Raw genomic sequence first — 20,321 nt, forward strand, 5'->3', positions numbered from 1 at the left:
TGGATACACACCCACACACACAGACACACAGACACACACACACACACACACACACACACACACACACACACACACACACACACACACACACACACACACATGCACACACACACACAAACACACAAAGCATAAAAGCAAGAGAGAGTTGAGTTTGGAGAGAGGGTGAGAGTTGGGCAAGGTAGTGTGTGTGTATTTCTCTGTGTTGTGTGTGTGTGTGTGTGTGTGTGTGTGTGTGTGTGTGTGTGTGTGTGTGTATGTGTGTTGTGTGTGTGTGTGTGCCTGTGTGTGTGTGTGTGTGTGTCTGTGTGTGTCTGTATGTCTGTCTGTGTGTGTTGCCAATGACCTCAGAAAATTTGAGTATTAATAGCCACATGGACAACAGCCATCCCAATTCTATTTCTGCCCATGGCATCACACTGTGTATGCCTGTGTGTGCTTGTGTGTATGAGTTAACTGTGAAAGACTGTAAAAGTATGTGGCTTAACAATATGTCTGCATTTAGGGATTGTAAATTTGTGTCGCAAAAATGTGACAATGTAATAAAACTTCTTTTACGTTTACAATTCATCTTGAAAATAAATCCTTTTGCACAATTAGTTTCTTTTTCATCTTAATTGTCTGGTGACTCTGAAACATGCTGATATCACAGTGAGGCTGTACTGTTCATTACAAGCCCCAAAACATATTTTTCGTAAGGTTGTGCCTGGGGGTCAGGCCAGAAAACAGGCCATGTTGTTATGTATACATAACCTATAAGAGGGTCACTTTAGGCCACTTGAGGCCATATTCTCTCTGGACATCACAGAGTCAGCTTTCATCATTTTAAAATCAGGTTAGTTTTAGCACATGATGTCACATAGAAATGATATTCTTCCTGTTACTGACTGATTGTCCATTTGAACATCAAATATAATATTAATTCTGATCATTTGTATTTTTCTTTCATATCTGACATTAAATTATTATGTATGTGCTAAATATAACATAAGTATATCTGAAAAGCAAACTGGCATATATGCCTCACATCAGCTATGAAGTCCATTATCCAGCAAGCTATAAAGCTATGTATTATTATATAATTTCACAATATGTTTTTTATTCCACAACCAAATACAACATGATTGAATTGTTCAGTGTGTAAACTATTGTTATAAGTAATGTTTGCCAGCATCTTAACATGTCTGGAGACCTTCCTTTTGAATATGAAAATATGTTTAAGGTGACATTACCTCATTGTGTGAACTGATGGGATCATGGTAAATTAATATTGTTTGTTGAGACATCTTGTGTTATTCAAACTCAGATTGAGTATTGTTTGAGTATGGTCCCAATTTTTTTTGCAGCATTGTTATGCTCATGTTTGAGTTAGATAAATTATGGCTTCGGCATTAACAATTGACTGTAATGAGATCATGCAAATCCACACATCTCTTTGTTGAGCAGCTTTGAGCATACAGAGAAACAAGAGAGGAAAGACTGCCCTTGGATTCACAGCTGACCTTGCTGTGCTAAATCATCAGGAAGGATGTTATTATCAGCCTCAGAAATTGAGCAGAACCTTGACATGTCTGCTATGTGTCAGAAGGTAAGGTCATATTTTTAAAGATATAATGTTGGCTGCATCTGTTATGTTTTTCGAAAGTACTGGATTTGTTATCTCAGATCTTGTTTTTAAAAGTGCAGAGTACACAAAAGTTGCTGAATATGTATCAGAGACTCGTCTTTGACCAGCAAAGGACCTCTATGTCCATGTCTTGTAGCCAATCACAAACTTATTCAAAGACCTGATAGAACACGTTCAGACTTGGCACTGACGTACACATATGTAAACTTATGCCACTTACAGTCACACACACACACACACACACACACACACACACACACACACACACACACAGACTATGTGACACTAAAATACGCTTAAATATAGGGGTACACACCCTAGTATTTCTCTCTCTTTTTCTATTTTCTTTACGCCCTCTCTCTATCACACACACACACACACACACACACACACACACACACACACACACACACACACACACGCGCACACACACGCACACACACGCACACACACACACACACACACACACACACACACACACACACACACACACACACACACACACACACACACACATACATACACACAAGGTTGGAACTCCTTAATTACTAAGCAGAGGAGCCACTAACCACTAGCTGGCCCAGAGTGGTCATGTGATGTTGTGAACACAGTGCAGAGAAACATTTTCCCTTAATGCAGATCCTGGGTCAGTTTTATTGTTTCCCACTGGTGGTTGATGTTATGTAGGGGTTATTAAATTGATTCAAAGTTTGTACTCACATAAATGTCATCCCAGAGCTGTACAATAATACAGTCAGCTTCATGCCTTGTCCAGAAGTTTATTTTAATTAGATTTTCTACTATATCTACTATTCTTTTCTAGACATACAACTCTGCTGCATCAATTTGATAGAATACTTTGTTGGGGAGTATTGTTGAACTTACGAGTCAAAAGGAGACAAGAAAGCAACAAAGGCAAGTTAGCATTTCAAAACATTTGTATTGATACCTCTAAGTGATATAGATAGGTCGAGTATATCCTTTTAGGACATCATTACAGACACAGATGCAAAAGCCAGAAGAAGGAGCGCTGTCAAGGCAAAGCTTTGGTTTTGCTGTGCGTTGTTCAGGTAGTACTCAGCTACCTTCATGTTGGGGTTTGGCCCATCGAACCAGAGCTGCATGCAGCGGCCTGAGGTTTTGGAGTGGGTGGTATAAATGTAGGAATTGGACCAGATTTGCTCACACATGGACTTGGGTGTGGGGTAAACCTCCCTCCACTTCCTGCACCTGCTGCCTTCAGGGCATTTATTAATACCTGTAGGAGAGAGAGAGAGGGAGAGAGAGAAAGAGAGAGAGAGAGGGACAGAGAGAGAGAGAAAGAGAGAGAGAGGGACAGAGAGAGAGAGAGAGAGAGAGAGAGAGGGACAGAGAGAGAGAGAGAGAGAGAGAGAGAGAGAGAGAGAGAGAGAGAGAGAGAGAGAGAGACAGCGTGAGAGAGAGATTTGTAAAACAAATGTGTGAATTTGTTTTTTGTGGTTACATACAAAAATGTGAGCAAATCCTTACTTTACCACCTGGTCTGTGGTTGTGTGTTTGTGTGTGTGTTTGTGTGTGTGTGTGTGTGTGTGTGTGTGTGTGTGTGTGTGTGCGTGTGTGTACATACCTGAGCTCCAGTCCCATCCCTTGTGCCAGTTAGTCTTACAGGTGTACTCATTCTTGCAGTCTTCCCACCAACTGTGGCAGTCCTCCTTACACAGAGGCACATCCAAGATACGCTCCTTACGCCAGCTCTGATCCACCTACACAAATATAATTGATGAGTGTGAGAGAGCCATCATTTCAGTAATACATCTTTAGAATAAAACTGACTTGCGGTTGCAATGCCATAATGTGTCAGGTAAGTTATAAAAAGTATCCAAAAATTAAACTGGGGACACATTACAAAGACTAATTAGCTGGCTCTCTTTTTATTACAAAGATAACAAAACATTGGCAACTTTTTCCGGATGTGGATAAACGGTCCTGACAAGCCCTTCTTATGCTGCCATCTAGTGTTGCAACTATACACACATACAAGACAGACTTAGAGCACAATACACACTGGTTGTATCCAGGGTCCCAAGTGAGGTGAGCACTCATAGAAGCAAGTGTCCTGGGTGAAATGTTTCTTGCACTGAGGGCTCATGACGCCACAGTGATTCCAGTTGAAGTTGTACAGGTAGGAGTTGTCGTCGTGGGCTTCTGTGCTGGTGTTGGCAGTACAACATGCATTTTCCTTCCAGGGAGCACACTGGAAAGAGAAAGAGAGATCACTTTATGCTGCTGAATGCAAAAAACATTGTTTTAATGAGACGAAAACAACTGAATCTCCCAGCATCCGCCCATTTGATTTGTTTCATCTTTAATGTCTGTGGACTGTATTCATCACCTGAAGGTAAAGTTCTCCCTCAGGGCCGGGGTCAACTTTGTGGTGTTTGGCGTCCATACACATGTTGAGTTTGTCCAGAGACAGAGCGCCACTGGAGAGGGCTAGTAGCGAGGCCAGGACAAACCACATGGCTCTACAGCAGGGAGGCATTAACATACATCAACAGGTAGGAAAATAATAGGATGACAGCAAACATACAGAACCAGTCAAAAGTTTAAATCCATGTGTCTGATGTGCCCTGTAACGCAGTGGTAGATAACAAAGTAGAAAAACGTCGTTCTTTTTTTGTCTTTTACTTCACTACATTGTGCAAAGAAAACTGATACTGTTACTTCGATACATTTCGCCTGAAACCTTCGTTACTCACTGCAAAATCAAATCTATGAGACCAACTTTGGGGACTGCGGTGGAGCACAGATTCCACGCAAGCAGGTCTGGCGAATCACAGTGTTATGCATTCGTCTTCTACATGCTCTCGTCCAGCGACCCAACCTTTATGTCCAGTGAACTCCTTAACTTATAACCCGCTTCACAAAGACAGGGTGTTGGAAATGGAAGCAGGTTTTCAAAGCTTTTTTGGCGATCTCAGGATACTCTGTCTTGGTTTTAATCCAGAACACACTTTTAAGTTTCATTTTCAAGGTAACGTATCAAGTAACCTCTTGACATGTGTCAAGATGTTCCGCCTGAGGTTACGCACAGATGGATGTATTCGGTTATTTTTAAAAATAAAACTTTTTTTAAAATTCTTTCTGTGCGGCCCAGTATCGGGCGGAATGAGCATACTTATAAACTCCTTCTTAGTGTCATATTGTCTTTTGGATCCTTAAGATGATAAGTTCAGAGTAGATGGAAAAGTATACTCATGTACAATTTATTATGAACATTGTTGCTTCTGGATGGATCACAGCCCCAGTTATTTTATCAACACAACTCCTTGTCCTTGGTCCTGGTGGCCACAGCACTTAAAAGAATTAACTTCAAAATTCTGACCTCAATTTTTGATTGGTGTTGGAGGTAATGAGGTTAATCTATAAATGCTTACTTAATTAACTCACTTTATATCTGATGAACATTGGCCTACTGAGTCCACTGCACTAAAACATCTCTTATTCAGGCTCTGCATACTAATGCAATACTGAACCTTTTGTAATAACAACAACTTAAAAAAACATTAAAAAAGCACTATCTTGCATTCATTGAATGTCTTCCTTATTACTATTTGACAAATTATCAAACATTTAAAAAAAAATGCAATCACTGCAAAAAATAATGTTCCAAATAAACTGTATGTTTATACTATAAAGTTCTTCTATGTAGACTAAAAAACACAAGGGAAAGCAACTACAAAAACACTGCAGAAAAAGTTAAATTTCAATTTTGGCTTTTCTTTAAACATAATTGAAACTTACTCTACAGCCTAAATACATTTATTTGTACTGGTAAGCACCTTATTTAGACCAGTGAGAACAATTCTACAAGCAATAATAAGCATATTCATTTTACCTTGTTTAATTCTGTGATGATTTCTTCCTAAAAGGATGATCCTTTAAATCAGCGTCCCCAGTTCAGTTACCTTCAACACACTGCTCAAGACCAAACAGGATTTAGACAACACACATCTGTGCAAGGGCGTCTGTGTGTGTATGTCTCCAAGTCCAAAGTCTGTGCCAGTGTGTCAGTGCCTTATGTGTGTGTGAGCGTTTGAGATAGAGAGAAGGAATGAGAAAGAGGAAGTGCGTAATAGTCTGAATTTTATTACATCTTACTGTGAGGAAGGTTTCTCTTATCTCAAGGTCTACCCTGCTCCCTCTTACATGCACGCATGTGGTTAACATTTGGCCTAAAATGGCATTATGACCTCCGGGAAGGCAGGACAAAGTAGGTAGTTAATATAAACTTTTCCTTGATCTGTGTTGAAGGTCTCCTGATTTAACTAAAACTTTACACATAACAAGCACTATAAAGTGGATGGTTAATTTGTACATGTACAAATGTGTGTGTTTGTGTGTTAATCTCAGAAGTTACAAAACCTCAGAATAAACTTTTCAAAAATAGATTGTTTCAGCAGCCTTCTTTTTAAATAGAAGATCAGTCATTGTACTGTTTGATTTAATTTATATCAGGGTTTTCATTTTTGAAGTTCTGTATTTCCATTAATCCATCAGCCCGACTTTGATACCAATTTTTGTGTTTCAGTCCCTGTAATTTGTAAACAAAAAAAAAACTTAAAAAAAGAAAAAAAGGCACATTGATTACTTTCAGCCTTTGTGTTTTATATTTATTGACAATGCAATTAATTTAGCAAAAATAAATATTCAGGTTCTTAAATGAAAGAAAATTTCCCCATAAATATATTGAATAACATGGTTGATTACTAGCTGTTAATTTAAATATGTATCATACGTACCTGGCAAAAAGTTGTTGTGTTACTATACAGACCATTAACATCAATATCAACAAACTAACCAAAGTACATGTTTTGTTTCCTGACTCTACCGCTGCAACCCAGGCGGAACCATTGTGCAGGGACACTGGAATAGAGGACACCGGAAATGCACCACGGGTTTCCGGTTAAATTTGTTTTGAAAAAATTTGAAAGCTGGAGCGAGAGATTGGCAGGTACTTCGGCTACACCATCTGTACTTCAGCCATGATTTACAATTAAAATAGCGTATTATATTAATGTGTATTTTACGGTAGACGACTAGCAGGAATAACTCTAACGTTACATTTTAGAGTTTGAATGTTGAATAACAGGAAGACTTTAGATAGTACGTCAACGATGTGTAACGTTCACATACCGTGTCCCTCCATCGCTCCTGTGTCGTTTTATACTGTGTTGGTGTCCCACACATGATTTATAGCTTCGTGTCTTTTCGTTAGACTCATGTTTGAACGCTTTGTTTGTGTAACGGTGGCACACACTGGCTTGATGTTTTAACGTCGTGTTTGTTGTTGTTGTTATTGTCCCACGCGTAATAGACATGTCCACGCTGTTCCCCTCGCTCTTCCCTCGGATAACGGAGTCCCTGTGGTTTAACCTCGACCGACCCTGCGTGGACGAGACCGAGCTGCACCAGCAGGAGCAGCAGCACCAAACCTGGGTGAACACCTCTGCTTCAACACACTCACTGAAACACTCACTCCCCTCATGCTCGCGTTGTAACACGTGCTCTCTGTCTCTACCTCAGCTGCAGAGCATTGCAGAGAAAGACAACAACCTGATGCCCATTGGGAAACCTATTTTTGAGGTAATGTGCTGGTGTTACCTTTTGAGATATAATCAACGAGTGAAAATGCTGCTCTTGAGTTTCACTACGTCTGAAACATACGGGAAGATGCTTCACTTCATTTGTGTCATCTGGCTTTACTGTGGCACAGGCGGGATATGACGAAGAGGAAGAGGAGGATGACGAAGATGAGGAGGACAGTGAGGAAGACTCGGAAGATGAAGAAGATATGCAGGACATGGATGAGATGAATGACTACAATGAGTCACCTGATGATGGCGAGATCAATGAGGTGCTTTAATTGAGGATTTTTAGCTTTTTGTTTCTAGCTATCAAACAGAAATTACTCTTATTACAATAAGTGTTGTTTTTATTTTCAGCTACCTTTATTTTCCCAGAGCAGATTAATCATTGTCTTTAATCTGGCTCTGTTTCATTCTGTCAGGTTGACATGGAGGGACCAGACCAAGACCAAGACCAATGGATGATTTAAGACAAAAGACAATTTTTTTCTCCATTAAGCTGTCTGGCACTGGATTTCTACTCCACACTTAAAACATGACTGTTGCCCCTTTTATCTGTTATACAGATAAAAAAAAAATGTAATTTATGAAAACAGTATAAGAATATAGTGTCTTGTTTCAAACTGCAGTTGGCCTGTGGAGGCTTTGGACGTCGTTGTACATCACTGTGAGTGCTTCTACCTGGTATACACACACACACACACACACACACACACACATACACAGAGGTAGCAGTTTGCGTCAGTGAGTTTTGATTTAACCTTTGACCTTGTCATATCTTCAGTCAGGTGCCACTTCTCTCGTAGAGCCTTCAAACAGCTGACTGAGCACAAACAACAGTTCAGTCAGCTAAATAATTTGTTACCTATGAAGGACACTGACTGATACCTCACCATGCAGTATGATTCTGTTTCATAGTGTTGTGTATGCTGCTAACCTGCTGGTACTGATCTCATATTCCCAGTGGAACCTTTATAAACGCTTGTAAAACAGTATTATATTCAATTCATCAGTCCTTATTTAAATACATTTTTATGTTTTTTATCCATGTCAAAGGAACAAGCAGACGTTACTTTTAAAGAATGCTAACTGAAACATGAAAACACTCGCAGTGTCCATCCAGATACTCTCATGTTATCTTAAAGGATTTCTTGACAAAGCTTTGGTAGTTTGTACTGAAATTAGCAGAAGCCTTGACATTTTGTATGAAATTAAATCATTTTGATGAAAACATGTTTTTTTTTATTTTTTACTTTCTTATTGGTAAACAAAACAGTATGTGGCATGGGAGTAAGAGGTGTGTGTTGAATAGATTGAGTGGTCCATTGAGATCAGTCTAGTGAAGATGTTTGTGAATTTGGTGTTCATGATTTGTATGATTTGGGATGCTGTCCACAATTCACTATAATTTCAGTCAATTGTGAAATTTTCCTATCCAAAGGGCAAGTTTGGTAATCAACTTCTACATAAAGGATATTTATTCTGAATTTACTAAAAGTGACATGTAATTAAGTTTAATTTGCGTATAAAAAGTTGCTTTTTTCTCTCAAATTTGGCATTTTTGTTAAAAAAAGAAGCCATTTTTGAACATATTTCTTGATATTTCTGTTTTTATTAGATAGGTGACATATAAGGACAAATGGTGGCGACTGGGGACATTATTCTAATAATTATCTATGTTTTACCTAGGAGAAAGCACTGGCAGTGAGTTATTTTGAAAGTGAGATAATATGCAGAAAGTACAAAATAACATGCTCCAATTTTTCAGGTGGATGTATCACAATTTTCTTTTTAAACAATTTGAACATTTCACCCCTCGCCACTTCCATCATGCACATCTGACTAATAGTGTAGTCTACTTGATTCCCTGGTACACCAGCTCAGCCATCCCGTCCCTGATGCCTTTGCTGTACTCTAGTGTGGCCCGGTGGACCTTCCACTCATAGAGGCCGCTCTTGCGAATGTGCCTGAGGAACTTTGGAGCCCCAGGGAACAGCACGTTGTCGGCCATGATCACGGACCCTTTTCCCAGCAGACCAGAGCCCTCCAGCATCTGTAACACACACAGAGGAAGCGTCATGTAACTGAGGGAGTTGACGCGGTAACAGTGAGACGAATCACAACTATAACACATTTATTTAAGTACAAGTTCAGCTGTCATTAAACTGGCTTCTGCACACTCAGATCGCATATTTATCTTCATAGAAACATAAGTAAATGTCCTTTTTTAATGATTTGTTCAGGTCACCTGCAGATCAGGTAGGTAACATTTCTTCCAGTGGTCCATGAAGACGAAATCCAGCCTTTCCAACCCATAGTCAGACCGCAGCCGAGGGATCACCTCATCAGATGGATTTACAATGAGCTCCACCTGGAGAACATACCTTTTAATTTTTCAAAGGTATAACACTCCATATTCAATATATGAAATAGAAATGTCCTTAATTTATGTGAAAACAAATACTGTCATGGTAATTTGGGACTTTTGTCAAAAAGCTGTCTGTATATAAAATGCAATGATGTCCAGTGTTTTTATGTTTCTGCTCTCTCACCGTATCATCGTCAAACCCTGCCAGGCGGATTATTTTCTCAGCGATGGCAGCATTCCTCTGGTCCATCTCCAGGCTGTAGATCCGGGCGCCCATGGGCAAAGACCGGGCGATCCGCACGGTGCTGTACCCACAGTGGGCACCCAGCTCCAGCACCGTCAAAGGGCTCTGCTCCATCAGCAGCCGGTCCAGGATCTTCCCTGCACACCAAACACTCTGTAAAATCATCCTTGTAGACAGATGGTAAATTGTTGTGTCAGGTATCTATCTTCTCACCTTTTTTAGGCCCAATGTTGCTGATGAACTCCACTTTGCTGCACCAGGCATCAAAGGCGTCCAGGATGCTGTCTGGGTCTCCAGGGGTGGCGTGAGTCAGAACATACTGGTAAACACGCTCCTCGCGTGTCAGACCAGTTACACAGTCCTTCCATATCCTGACCAGGACCGCCCGATAGAACAGCACAAAGTAGAAGCGGCACCTGATAAGAACTGTCAGCAGCAGCGGAATGAAGGCCAGAGCGATAGCGGGAGACACCATTCTAGATTGTATAAGGAAAAGCACACACAAGTAGAATCATCAGACACCTATATTATGTTTCTTTTGTTTTTTTTTAAGTGTGTTGTTTATATCAATTTATAAGATTTATTTTTACTGTTTGAATGGGGAGGATGACATGTCTTTATGTCCGCCTTTAAATTAACCTTTACATGAATGTTTTTACCAGAAATTCACTGATAAAGTCGGCCTACTCTCTGTTTTTACACTCATGGCCTACATGGCTTTGACTTTACCTCATTTCTGAGTACAAGTATAACAATTATACTCATCATCGCAGTGCCATTTTACGTTTTAATACTAATGTTCAGCTACACTTAAAAATAGAAAAACACTAAAAGTGTCTAAGTTTCAAGTTTTCTAAGTTTAACATAATTCATAAATCCCAGCTCAACTCTTCACTTATGTGCATAGACTTGACACTTTAACACCTTTAATTTGTTTGTTAATAATATTATATTGTTTATTTGGAGGAAGAGGTCACTACTGACTAATAAAAAAGAACATTCATTCTCATCAGCTGCAGCCTCTTCTAGCCTTTCAGCCCCGACACATGTTGTCTTTTTGTGCATTCGGCTGAAAAATCTCCCTTTGGTTGTTTTTCACCTTCTCCTTTTTTTTCTTCTTTTTCTTCACCTTTGCCTGCTTTTTGCTGATCGTCTTCTCCAGGTCAGTCTTTCTGTCGCCCATCTTATTTCCAAAGACGCCTCTCTTCTTTTTCATTTGGAGCCGGACGTCTTCGAGAGCCTTGTTGTCGTCCTTCAGCTGTTGGACTTTAGTCTGCTAGATCAGCTTTTCATTAGCCAGTTCATCTTACATCTGTTTGACTCTTGTGTGCAGCAGTTGGACTTCTGTCGGCTGGCTGTGATGCCTCTCAGCCAGGCTCTTTTTATTGTCAACACCTGTTTCAAAGTTGGCTCCAACTGAGTGTTCTTGTCCAGTTCCTCCTTTAACTTTTCGCCAAGAGCTTTGCTGGTTGTCGCAAAAGTTTTTCTACTGGACTCCCAATATCTGGTCCTTCTGGTCGAGGTCTTTTTGATACACTTTTATGGCTTTTTCTGTTTGTTTTTTTATTTTATTTTATTTTTTTATGTTATTTGTTTATGAATAAGCTAACACTGATTGCGCCTTTTGGTTGTAGGTACAAACCAGCAGGTATAGGACCAGCATGCACCGGGGTGATCAATCAGCCTCCCTTGGTGGAACCAAAAAGATAAAACCTTGCTTCAACCTTCCATTTAGTGCTGCAAGATCGTCCAGCCAATTCCTTTTATTGAGTCAGTTATGTTGATTTAATTGTCAGAGACACATAGCAGCTGTCATTCTGAATTGTGACTCCACAACTCGTTCTGTGGTATCAAGGCTCTCTAATGTACCATGTGTTAAATGAGCCATCAGTTAATTACGACTAACAAAAGGTCTCTAATTAATGCACAGAAAGAAGAAAAGGTAAGGACTGAAACAACAATTGTATTAATTAAATGATCTTTTCCTGAAATGCCGACATTCTAAATAGACTTAACACAGTTTGAGACAAACTCTTTGTTTTTAAATTATGCAATTTAAGATCTACACAGGAATGATATTTCATGCTTTAGTCTTGTGGAAGATGTAAGAGAAAGTGCTGTTGCCTCTCTCCCTGTGTCTACTGTAACCGTAGACTCCACAGGCTTTCGTCACCACACAGAACCGATGCTATAACAAAGTGATTGAATCAAAAATAAGTCTCTCTTACTGTCCCATGAAAAAAAAAACTCACCTGTTTGCGAAAATGTTTTGCGAGCGCAGAGCAGTAGCGCCGGAGACAAAGAGGAATGTGTCACTTTAGAAAGATGGAGGTGTGTGTGTAAGAGAAAAGGTAAGAGACCTGGAGGTGTGAATAATTTAGGTATCACGTGCTCGTCAATACACGTCCTGTAATTATTTCCAGGTAACAGACAGGCGGCTAACAGTAACATCACTAACTGTTTAACTTGCTGGTAAACACTAGTTTTTGTCATTTTAGGTGAGACACACAGGCAGCTTCTTGTGCCGTTTACAATAGCGATACTGTGGAGAGGAGCAGAGACAGTGATACACAGAGAAGCAGTGTGAGACATTTGATATATCAACTTAACAGCAACAGGTGTGGCATCCTATTTCTTTCTTTACTGAGTAATGATGGAAAGGTCAAGAAAACACAAACGCACACAAAAACAGTGGAGTGGAGTATCATTCTAATGTAATTAAATGGTACATTTTCTTTATTAAAATTTGTTTAAAGCAAAATAATCAACCAAATACAGTAGTCATAATGCAAAAATAGAGACCAAACCAGATCTAAATGATTCATTAATCACCTCATATTTCTTTCCTTTCTTTTCAGTGCTTCTCTTTTGATGTGACTGCAAACATGCAATGTCTCATAAAAACAACGCAGACTGCTGTGAAACAACATGGTAAATATAAAAGGCAATATAAAACGTGCAGGGCTATTTATTATGTATACTCCATGTATATAAAATGATAGGATAGGTAGTATAAGAATTTGTTTCATCATTACAGGAATAACAACAATTACACTGCTTCAACCCACAAATGTGTCAAAAGAAAACTTGTGATGACATCAGTCTCAACCCTGCAATCAATACCAAACACTTTGACTTTGATTAAATGGTTACTCGCCGCTATATACACACAAATGTACACAAAAATAATAACATTGCCCCAGTTGGAAGTATAGTCATGTTTGCACTATTTTGTGATAATGCCTCATCACTTCTGGCGAGACGTTTTCTGAATAATTGTGTAATTTGGTAACTACAATCAGATACAGAAACACCAGCTCTCTGTCTTAGATTTAGTCACTGACAAAAAAATAATAATTATAATTTTCTAGTAAAACTCGATTTTACTTGAATCGTAACATAATTCATCAGACTGCAAAAGTTGATGGGACTCAAAATAGTATGTATGTAAGGAAGACTTGATTGGTTATTGACCACTTTTTTCCAGAGTTAATCAGGAGCAATTCATCAAAAAAGGGGCAAGTGTTCAGATTATCTGGTTAATTTACATTGTATCTAACAAGCAGTGCTCAAGGGAATTATTCAGTGTAAATTGGGAACTATTTGTTAACTGTTCATTATTCAATGATGTAACAATTAGCAGCATGCAGTTACACACTGCGTACCACTACAAAGCAGGTTGAGAACCCTCTGTCTACAGCTCTGGACAAGACTGTTTAAGGACAGCCCTGAGGAACTTCTTCAGCTCTTTGTCCCCTCTGGTCCACCTCACCAGTCGAGTCAGCACCAGCCTTCCCTCTTCAGCCTGGGCCAGAGCAAGATACCATCCACTCTGGAGCCCTTTCCCTCTCTTTCCCTCTTCTTTTGCTCGTCTTCTATCCATCTGTTCTTCCTCTAACCCCCTGTCTTCGTTTCTCTCTGCAGAGTCTAAGCCAAGACAAGTGCAGGTGCCTCCTTCTTGCAGCCACAAAGCGCTGTGGGCCATTGCGCCTCCAATCCCTTCTGCCCTCTCCGCCCCTCCCCCTGCCCACCTCAGGATGCGGCTGCGGGCCGTAGGCACCAGCTGACGGTCTCCTCCCACCGTCGACACACTGCCCAGACGCATCTTAAACGCTGAAACAGAGACAGCATGCTAGTTAACAGGTGCCATTTCAGACACATCGTAAAACGACCTCTCTATCTTGATTAGATCATCTGTTCTGTGGCCTGTTTTGTTTTTAATTGGAGTTATATTACAAAGGGTTATACTATGTTCTGCGCCAATCTCAAAAGACAACAATTGTGTTTTATGTGGCTTACATCCTCTACATTAGTTTAGGCTCACCATAAGGACTTTGGCAGAAGTTCTCCTGGATGTCAGTTTCTCCTTCAGCAGCCAGACTGCAGGCATCACAAATGACGCTCCCTGGGGGGTTAAAAAAGGGGATTAGATAACTGCAAGCGTCTGCAGTGGGGATGTAAAAAATAATCATAAAGATGGTGAGACTGTTGTCTTTGAGCAGAAACTCTAGGATCAAGGCATTTAAAACAACTTTTAGATAGGCTTGGGGGAAATAAAACTTCACAGATCTTCAGTAGGAATGTTTCCGTTGTTTCAGCAGTACAAGAAACAGAAAAACTGTTTTCAATCAATTTGAAAATAATAAAGAAATGACTTTCAAAAACTATATGCTTGAATACATATAGATACTGTACATTATTTGTACTAGACCACAAAGTATTGCTAACTGCAGAGTGTGATAATATGTTTGTAACAAACTAGTATTAGCTAATGATATCGACATGCTGATATCGGTCAGACTAATTTGTACATAATGCAAAAATATACATTATAGCATAGAAATAACATTTGGCTATATCCTGTGGTATTGTGCACTTGGAGAGTCTTGGAGAAAGTGACTGCAGCAGAGACATGAATTTATAGGGCTAATAATAGTGATTTAAATAATACTTATTTAAAATAGGCCTAATAAAAATGACTACAGGCAACAGGCATATAGCATATACAACTATATATATATATATTCTTGCATATATATATATATGTATATGTTCTCATGGGTTATTAATATAACAAATATTTCGAGGAGACCGTTGATTGGTTTAACTGTAGGCGTAGACGACCATACTCTTATAGTGTGATGATAAATGCACAGATGTTTAAAAGGGTTTCGCAGACCACTGACCTTTCAGCGCCTCCTCGTGCCCGACCTCTTCCGGCGTCCGCCCCTCCTGCTCTCCGGTTGCCGGGATACAGAGCTGGGTCCCACGCGGGAACCGGGTGCAGTTGAACATCTGCGGCCAGGGGAACCCGAAGGCGCTCATCACGGGCACGCAGCCGTCCCGCACCACCTCGCACAGGCCCCTGCAAGGACTGACCGGCCCGCTGAGCTCCGGCAGACACACCGGAGCGAAAAGCGAGCACAGAAACTTCTTGGTGTCCCGGTGGCACAGCTTGGAGATGAGGGGCAGCCAGGCCGCCGACTGCTGCTGCGCCTCCCTCAGTGTGTCATGGCCGAGCAAGTTGGGGACCCGCATGTGCCTGTAGCCGATCCCGTGGCACAGAGACAGGGTGCTCGGGATGGGTTTGCACACCGAGCGGACCGAGGAACTGAACCCGAGCGATGGTGGCCCGAACTGGGCAGGATCCGCGGTGTCAGAGGCATAACAAACTCCAAGCAGCAAAAGAAAGCCGAGCGCGGAAACAAACATTGTGTTCCCGACGAGAACAGCGTGAAGTCTGCGGGATCGGCGGATCTTCTGCCTGGACTTGACCGGCATGTAGGTGTAAACAAAGGAGGTGTGCAGGAAACGGGGGGTTAATGAGAGGGCAGGCGCCTCCCAGTCATCATCCCACCCCATCAGACTGGTTCCTGCCTCCACATTTAAGAGTGTCAGGCTGCATACCGTTTGTTTCTTTAGATCTATCTGTGGTCGATATAAGTAAGCCAATACAGTGAAGTTATATAATAATAGTACCTGTCGTTATTGTAGCACTTTGAAAAAAAGTACTCAAGTCATTTTACATGGTAAAAAAAAGAAACAATAAAACCAATTACAATATAAACAAGCTATTACATAACATAATAAAGAAAGAAGTAGCTTATATTTTCTGTTTGCCTTGGAGGACATAGGATTTACTGTGTGAAACCAGACTTTCAAATGAAGAAAAATACAATTGAAGAGATCAACGTTAATAGACTAGACTAGACTACAGTTTACTGTATAAGCGGTGAGAATAGAAAGCTGACTTGGTGCATAAAGAGATTTGAAAAACATTCTCGGGATTGTGGAATTTGGTACTGGAAATCAAATGTAACTGTTGTGTGTTAGAGAAGCACTGCCTACAGTACTCTGTTGTAGTAATTAGGCAGAGGGTGTGAGAGACCCTTTCATCTTTTTCCAGGGAGACTTCCTCATCTGCACCAACATGCCTTGTCCTGTTGCTTCTGTCTTTTTGATTTTCCTCAGCCTATTAAGAATTTAGAGTTAGAAAGTTGATACAAATATTTGCTGGAGTTTGGACGCTGAATCGAGATTTTCAACGTCCAAACTTCGCATTCTAAAGTTTGTTTTTCACTACATTTGCTACCCTCTTCTCAGGAAAATAGAGAAAATATACTGCTTATGCAGTTGGAATCGGCAGTGTACTGCAGTGCATAAATACTGCAAATCATATGTACAACTGGAGCTTGGTGATTTGCAGAGTAAGGAATGTTTTGTATGTTTATCTCAAGATCATGAAATAATATGGATAAGCAGCTAGATTGATCACTAATATGATACCAAAACATTTGCATGTTTACACGCATAGCTGAATTAACCTGTTATTTACCCTCATCAAGTTTGCAATGATTACACAGAACACAATAAAATAGACATGACTGAACCAGAGTTGCATCCACTTCCATGTTAAAATAATATTATTAGTTAGTTTGTGATTGTGTAATGAAACACAATTTAATTCTGAAATATGCACTGCACGAGCACAATACAAACTACAACCATGCTGTTTATAGTATGCTCCTCTTAAAGCACTGAACACATTGACATGCAACAATTCAGTACTGCAAAATATAAAGTTTAAAACGTTTTCTACATTCTTATATTAGTTGTATATCGGCCCATGTTTATCACGTTATTTAAAATATGTTTTAGGAAGCAAATTGTTTGCACAATATTCGTACAGCTTTTCTTTTTTTCTTCTTCTTTTTACATAAGTCACGTTTGAAAATTCCCCCCTCACGTGATGAACGCAGCTGCTTCTCATATACCGGAAGTGGTGGCTGTGTTGTCGCACCCGAGCTACTGTCATGTGATAGCTCGTCCGAGGAGCTGCTGTTGACAGTAGCTTCCTACCTTTAGATGAAGCATAAGTAAACCAAGCGGGAGAAAAGTTTTATGATTGTTGGAGACGATAAATACGGGCCGTTTCTGACTGGAGAGCAGGGAAGCCGGGGTTGTGTAGTTTCGCCCCTTGGACGCGGACATGGGTTGCTGTTACAGCAACGAGAACGAGACCACAGAGGAGGTAGATAGTTAGCGAGCCGCTAGCCGGGTAAAACCGATAAATATGATATTGTATATTAAATACCATGATTGTATCCTATAGTATCCATGTTTCATAAAAGTATGCATTTGTTTGATTTGTGAAAATTCCCCAAGCGGTTATTTTCTTTATCGTTAAAGTGTTATGAAGCCTCAGTAGCAGCTTTAGCTTGCTAGTTAAAGCCTTCGAGTAAAGGCCTGACTTGAGGCAGGCTGTGAAGTTCACACATAGATGAAAAAACGATCCTAGATCTGAAGAACTCGATCGATCTGACGGCAAAGAAACGTGTTTCGAAGAAAACCGAAACGTTACATAAGTACATTTATGGACAGTCACTTTTACGATCAGCAGGACTTTGTGGCTTATTGGCGGTGCTACCTGGAAAAAAAAAGTTTGACGAGAAAATAAACAGAATTACCACTAAAATACTAAATATTCAGTTGTTACATGAACAGGCAGTGATTGATGACCTGAATACCGTGGTCTTGATGTCTCCTATGTCATATGACCATAGCCATTTTTAGTTTCCGGGAATTAGTCAGTTCTGCTTAGATGCAAAATATCTTCCCTCTAATGCAGTTTATCGTAATAGTAGCACAACGAGTTGCAGTATGAATACACAACTAGCCCCTTTTGTCTGTGTTATTCCAGAATGTTTATTATTCTTAAAATGTAACTTGTCTTTGTCATAAGATGAACCCAAATTAAATTAGTTCTGTTGTTCAGATCAGTGTGAATTTGTTGATGCTTCCCCCTTATGTTTTAGGTGTGTGTGTGTGTAAGAATGGCAAACCTGAGTTTAGTGCAAGTCTGCATGGAGGAGTGTAACTATATGTGTTACCACAAGTATTGTGTTGTTGACTGATTCATTGCTATGGTTGGTTGTTGAGCTGATACAACTACACAACTGTAACATAATTTGTTTTGTTGTCATGAACTGAACACCTTTTTTAATCACTTAATCTAATTTTGATCGACCTCTTCTAGGACAATGGTGAACGTAAACCGCTGATCCCCCACCCGAACCCTGTCAGCAAACCCCCAAATGGGACCGACTGGATCACTACCAGTGTTCCCTCAGCAAGGACGGATGAACAGGCCCTCCTTACGTCCATCCTCACGAAGACGGCACAGTAAGATATGCAACCATAGATGAGCCTGCACTTGTTTCCTGATATTAAAGCAGTAATTCATTTTATCTCTGCTCTGTCAGGAACATCATTGATGTGTCAGCAGCCGACTCTGTCATGATGGAGCAGCATGAATACATGGACAAAGCTCGGCAATACAGGTATGTGGGGTTCAGTTACGTAATGTATGTTGTGAAAGGCTGGTGCCGTTTTCTGTTTTGTATTCTGTGTAAGGGTATGTGACAGTTGTAGGTCTCATCTGAAGATAGTTATCAATACTCAATACTCTGCTTAATTATGCAAGTAGGTATCCTATAAACTATAAAGAAAACTTGTTGTTGAGTCATCTTTAATGATGCCATTCTTAATTTATAAGATGTTGTGTTTACTTTTGTGTTGTTTACTGTATGTACCCCTTATCAAGCTTTACAGTGTTGTGTCGTCTGGTAATACTATGTTTCACTAATTTAAAGCCTATGAAAAGGAGATTTCTTTTTTGGATAACTTGAATGCTAATAAAAAGCAGATTTTCTTGGGGGGGTTAAAAAAAAAAGAAAGAAATTACAACAACATGGACCTATTCGCTTGAATTTCACCTTTTAAACTTTAGATACAATGACACTTAGTGGCTAGATTTCTACCAAACGGCTATGTTTAGTCTAAAATACAGGTGCAGATATTAAACTGCAGGTTCTCAGGACACAGCAATGACGCTTAACAGTCAAGGTGACAAACTGTTTTAAACTTAAAGATTGTGTTTTGTCTCAGTACAAAGCTGGCTGTGTTGAGCAACACTCTGCCCCAGAAAAAGTCCCTCGCGCTCCCGTCCCTCACCAGCCAGCCCCACCAAGTGCTTGCGAGTGACCTGGTGCCATACTCTGATGTTCAGCAGGTAATCATACACTAGCGCACATGGAAGATATGTTGGCATGTGTTTCCAGCACCCACATTCCTTCTTGTCATGGTTGCTTTTTTTGGCTACCTATAACATCAGAGAGTTACTTGGAAACAGTATGCAACATGTGTAGGTGTGTGGTATTTGAGTGTGTGGGGGTGGCACTAAATGTGTGGCTGAAAATAGATCTTAGAGATATCAAATGCATTTCTGTCGTTACTATTTTTGTCCACCTATTCAAAAGAGAGTCGGTTGGTCATACACAGCGGACTAGTCGTGTTTTACTGTGTAAATTGCGAATTTGATTAATTTTGCACACTTAACAAACTTTTCTGCTTTCTTTACAGGTGTCCAAAATAGCAGCTTATGCTTACAGTGCAATTTCTCAAATCAAAGTGGATGCTAAAGAAGAACTAGTGGTCCAGTTTGCCATTCCCTGATTCTGCAACCCTGGCAACCACGCTGTTCCTCCCACCCCGCTCTCTCTGTGTCACTTCTGCATCCTCGCCCTCCAGCCCATCCTTTATTAAAGCATCTTGGTTCTTGTGCTCCTTAGCTATGCCTCTAACTGCTATAAAGACAGAGACAATGTAGGACTGCACCCTATGGCTGTCTTTTAGTGTACTTAATTATGTGTCAGTTACAAATTGTCAGCATGGGCAATGGAAGCCGTTCGACTGTAGATGGGCCATTGGGGTGTGCGCTCATATGTACAACAACAAGGCCTCCTCTGTACGTGGATCACAGGTTACAGGACAGTCTCAGTATCTATATTTTGTTAGTTTCCCGAGCCTGTATACTTGGACAAACAAGGGTAACTTGGCACCCCCAGACTGTGATGACATGGAACAGTGCATAGTTTATTCACGTGGGACAGAGCTGTA

General features: G+C 40.3%; 5 protein-coding genes across 7 annotated transcripts; 2 read left to right on the forward strand and 3 right to left on the reverse strand.

The window, feature by feature from the left end:
• Nucleotides 1–2,387: 2,387 nt before the first annotated feature.
• Nucleotides 2,388–5,690, reverse strand: folr (folate receptor). Of its 2 annotated transcripts, XM_068585434.1 has the most exons (5): nucleotides 5,502–5,690; nucleotides 3,996–4,128; nucleotides 3,669–3,857; nucleotides 3,231–3,366; nucleotides 2,388–2,882 (listed from the first exon to the last, which is right to left on the reverse strand). In XM_068585434.1, the coding sequence occupies exons 2-5, from the start codon at nucleotides 4,122–4,124 to the stop codon at nucleotides 2,608–2,610; spliced, it is 729 nt and encodes a 242-aa protein (XP_068441535.1). In that variant the 5' UTR covers nucleotides 4,125–4,128; nucleotides 5,502–5,690; the 3' UTR covers nucleotides 2,388–2,607. The 2 variants fall into 2 exon arrangements, with proteins under 2 accessions (XP_068441535.1, XP_068441534.1); XM_068585433.1 differs by lacking the exon at nucleotides 5,502–5,690 and having other exon boundaries at nucleotides 3,996–4,151.
• Nucleotides 5,691–6,539: 849 nt separating this feature from the next.
• Nucleotides 6,540–7,857, forward strand: anapc15 (anaphase promoting complex subunit 15). The gene is made up of 5 exons (XM_068585221.1): nucleotides 6,540–6,617; nucleotides 6,981–7,102; nucleotides 7,190–7,249; nucleotides 7,380–7,520; nucleotides 7,674–7,857. The coding sequence occupies exons 1-5, from the start codon at nucleotides 6,551–6,553 to the stop codon at nucleotides 7,719–7,721; spliced, it is 438 nt and encodes a 145-aa protein (XP_068441322.1). The 5' UTR covers nucleotides 6,540–6,550; the 3' UTR covers nucleotides 7,722–7,857.
• A 1,087-nt stretch (nucleotides 7,858–8,944) lies between these two features.
• Nucleotides 8,945–11,344, reverse strand: tomt (transmembrane O-methyltransferase). 2 transcript variants are annotated; one of them, XM_068585538.1, is made up of 5 exons: nucleotides 10,993–11,344; nucleotides 10,077–10,339; nucleotides 9,804–10,000; nucleotides 9,500–9,622; nucleotides 8,945–9,304 (listed from the first exon to the last, which is right to left on the reverse strand). In XM_068585538.1, exons 2-5 carry the CDS (start codon nucleotides 10,336–10,338, stop codon nucleotides 9,107–9,109), a joined length of 780 nt encoding a protein of 259 aa, XP_068441639.1. In that variant the 5' UTR covers nucleotide 10,339; nucleotides 10,993–11,344; the 3' UTR covers nucleotides 8,945–9,106. The 2 variants fall into 2 exon arrangements, with proteins under 2 accessions (XP_068441639.1, XP_068441638.1); XM_068585537.1 differs by having other exon boundaries at nucleotides 10,963–11,344.
• Nucleotides 11,345–12,704: 1,360 nt separating this feature from the next.
• On the reverse strand, nucleotides 12,705–15,654 carry sfrp2l (secreted frizzled-related protein 2 like). The gene is made up of 3 exons (XM_068584825.1): nucleotides 15,050–15,654; nucleotides 14,188–14,268; nucleotides 12,705–13,976 (listed from the first exon to the last, which is right to left on the reverse strand). The coding sequence occupies exons 1-3, from the start codon at nucleotides 15,642–15,644 to the stop codon at nucleotides 13,558–13,560; spliced, it is 1,095 nt and encodes a 364-aa protein (XP_068440926.1). The 5' UTR covers nucleotides 15,645–15,654; the 3' UTR covers nucleotides 12,705–13,557.
• A 1,501-nt stretch (nucleotides 15,655–17,155) lies between these two features.
• lamtor1 (late endosomal/lysosomal adaptor, MAPK and MTOR activator 1) lies at nucleotides 17,156–19,992 on the forward strand. Its single transcript, XM_068584829.1, has 5 exons — nucleotides 17,156–17,394; nucleotides 18,400–18,545; nucleotides 18,626–18,703; nucleotides 19,311–19,434; nucleotides 19,785–19,992. The coding sequence occupies exons 1-5, from the start codon at nucleotides 17,353–17,355 to the stop codon at nucleotides 19,875–19,877; spliced, it is 483 nt and encodes a 160-aa protein (XP_068440930.1). The 5' UTR covers nucleotides 17,156–17,352; the 3' UTR covers nucleotides 19,878–19,992.
• Nucleotides 19,993–20,321: the final 329 nt, after the last annotated feature.

Source organism: Clinocottus analis, unplaced genomic scaffold (genome assembly GCF_023055335.1).
Source record: "Clinocottus analis isolate CAN_PGR_092001 unplaced genomic scaffold, fCliAna1.0.p SCAF_2, whole genome shotgun sequence".
Classification (NCBI taxonomy): Eukaryota; Metazoa; Chordata; class Actinopteri; order Perciformes; family Cottidae; genus Clinocottus; species Clinocottus analis.

Coding starts and splice junctions, on each gene's coding strand:
- anapc15 (XM_068585221.1), top strand. CDS start 6,551: ATGCACCACGGGTTTCCGGTTAAATTTGTTTTGAAAAAATTTGAAAGC. Junction 7,103..7,189: donor AGCAGCAGCACCAAACCTGG/GTGAACACCTCT, acceptor TCTCTACCTCAG/CTGCAGAGCATTGCAGAGAA. Junction 7,250..7,379: donor TTGGGAAACCTATTTTTGAG/GTAATGTGCTGG, acceptor ACTGTGGCACAG/GCGGGATATGACGAAGAGGA.
- sfrp2l (XM_068584825.1), bottom strand. CDS start 15,644: ATGCCGGTCAAGTCCAGGCAGAAGATCCGCCGATCCCGCAGACTTCAC. Junction 14,269..15,049: donor GCACGAGGAGGCGCTGAAAG/GTCAGTGGTCTG, acceptor TTAACCCCCCAG/GGAGCGTCATTTGTGATGCC. Junction 13,977..14,187: donor CTTCTGCCAAAGTCCTTATG/GTGAGCCTAAAC, acceptor TCTCTGTTTCAG/CGTTTAAGATGCGTCTGGGC.
- tomt (XM_068585538.1), bottom strand. CDS start 10,338: ATGGTGTCTCCCGCTATCGCTCTGGCCTTCATTCCGCTGCTGCTGACA. Junction 10,001..10,076: donor CAACATTGGGCCTAAAAAAG/GTGAGAAGATAG, acceptor TTTGGTGTGCAG/GGAAGATCCTGGACCGGCTG. Junction 9,305..9,499: donor GTTACCTACCTGATCTGCAG/GTGACCTGAACA, acceptor TGTGTGTTACAG/ATGCTGGAGGGCTCTGGTCT.
- folr (XM_068585433.1), bottom strand. CDS start 4,151: ATGTTAATGCCTCCCTGCTGTAGAGCCATGTGGTTTGTCCTGGCCTCG. Junction 3,367..3,668: donor TGGGACCCTGGATACAACCA/GTGTGTATTGTG, acceptor ATATTTGTGTAG/GTGGATCAGAGCTGGCGTAA. Junction 2,883..3,230: donor GGGATGGGACTGGAGCTCAG/GTATGTACACAC, acceptor TCTCTCCTACAG/GTATTAATAAATGCCCTGAA.
- lamtor1 (XM_068584829.1), top strand. CDS start 17,353: ATGGGTTGCTGTTACAGCAACGAGAACGAGACCACAGAGGAG. Junction 18,704..19,310: donor GACAAAGCTCGGCAATACAG/GTATGTGGGGTT, acceptor GTTTTGTCTCAG/TACAAAGCTGGCTGTGTTGA. Junction 19,435..19,784: donor CATACTCTGATGTTCAGCAG/GTAATCATACAC, acceptor CTTTCTTTACAG/GTGTCCAAAATAGCAGCTTA.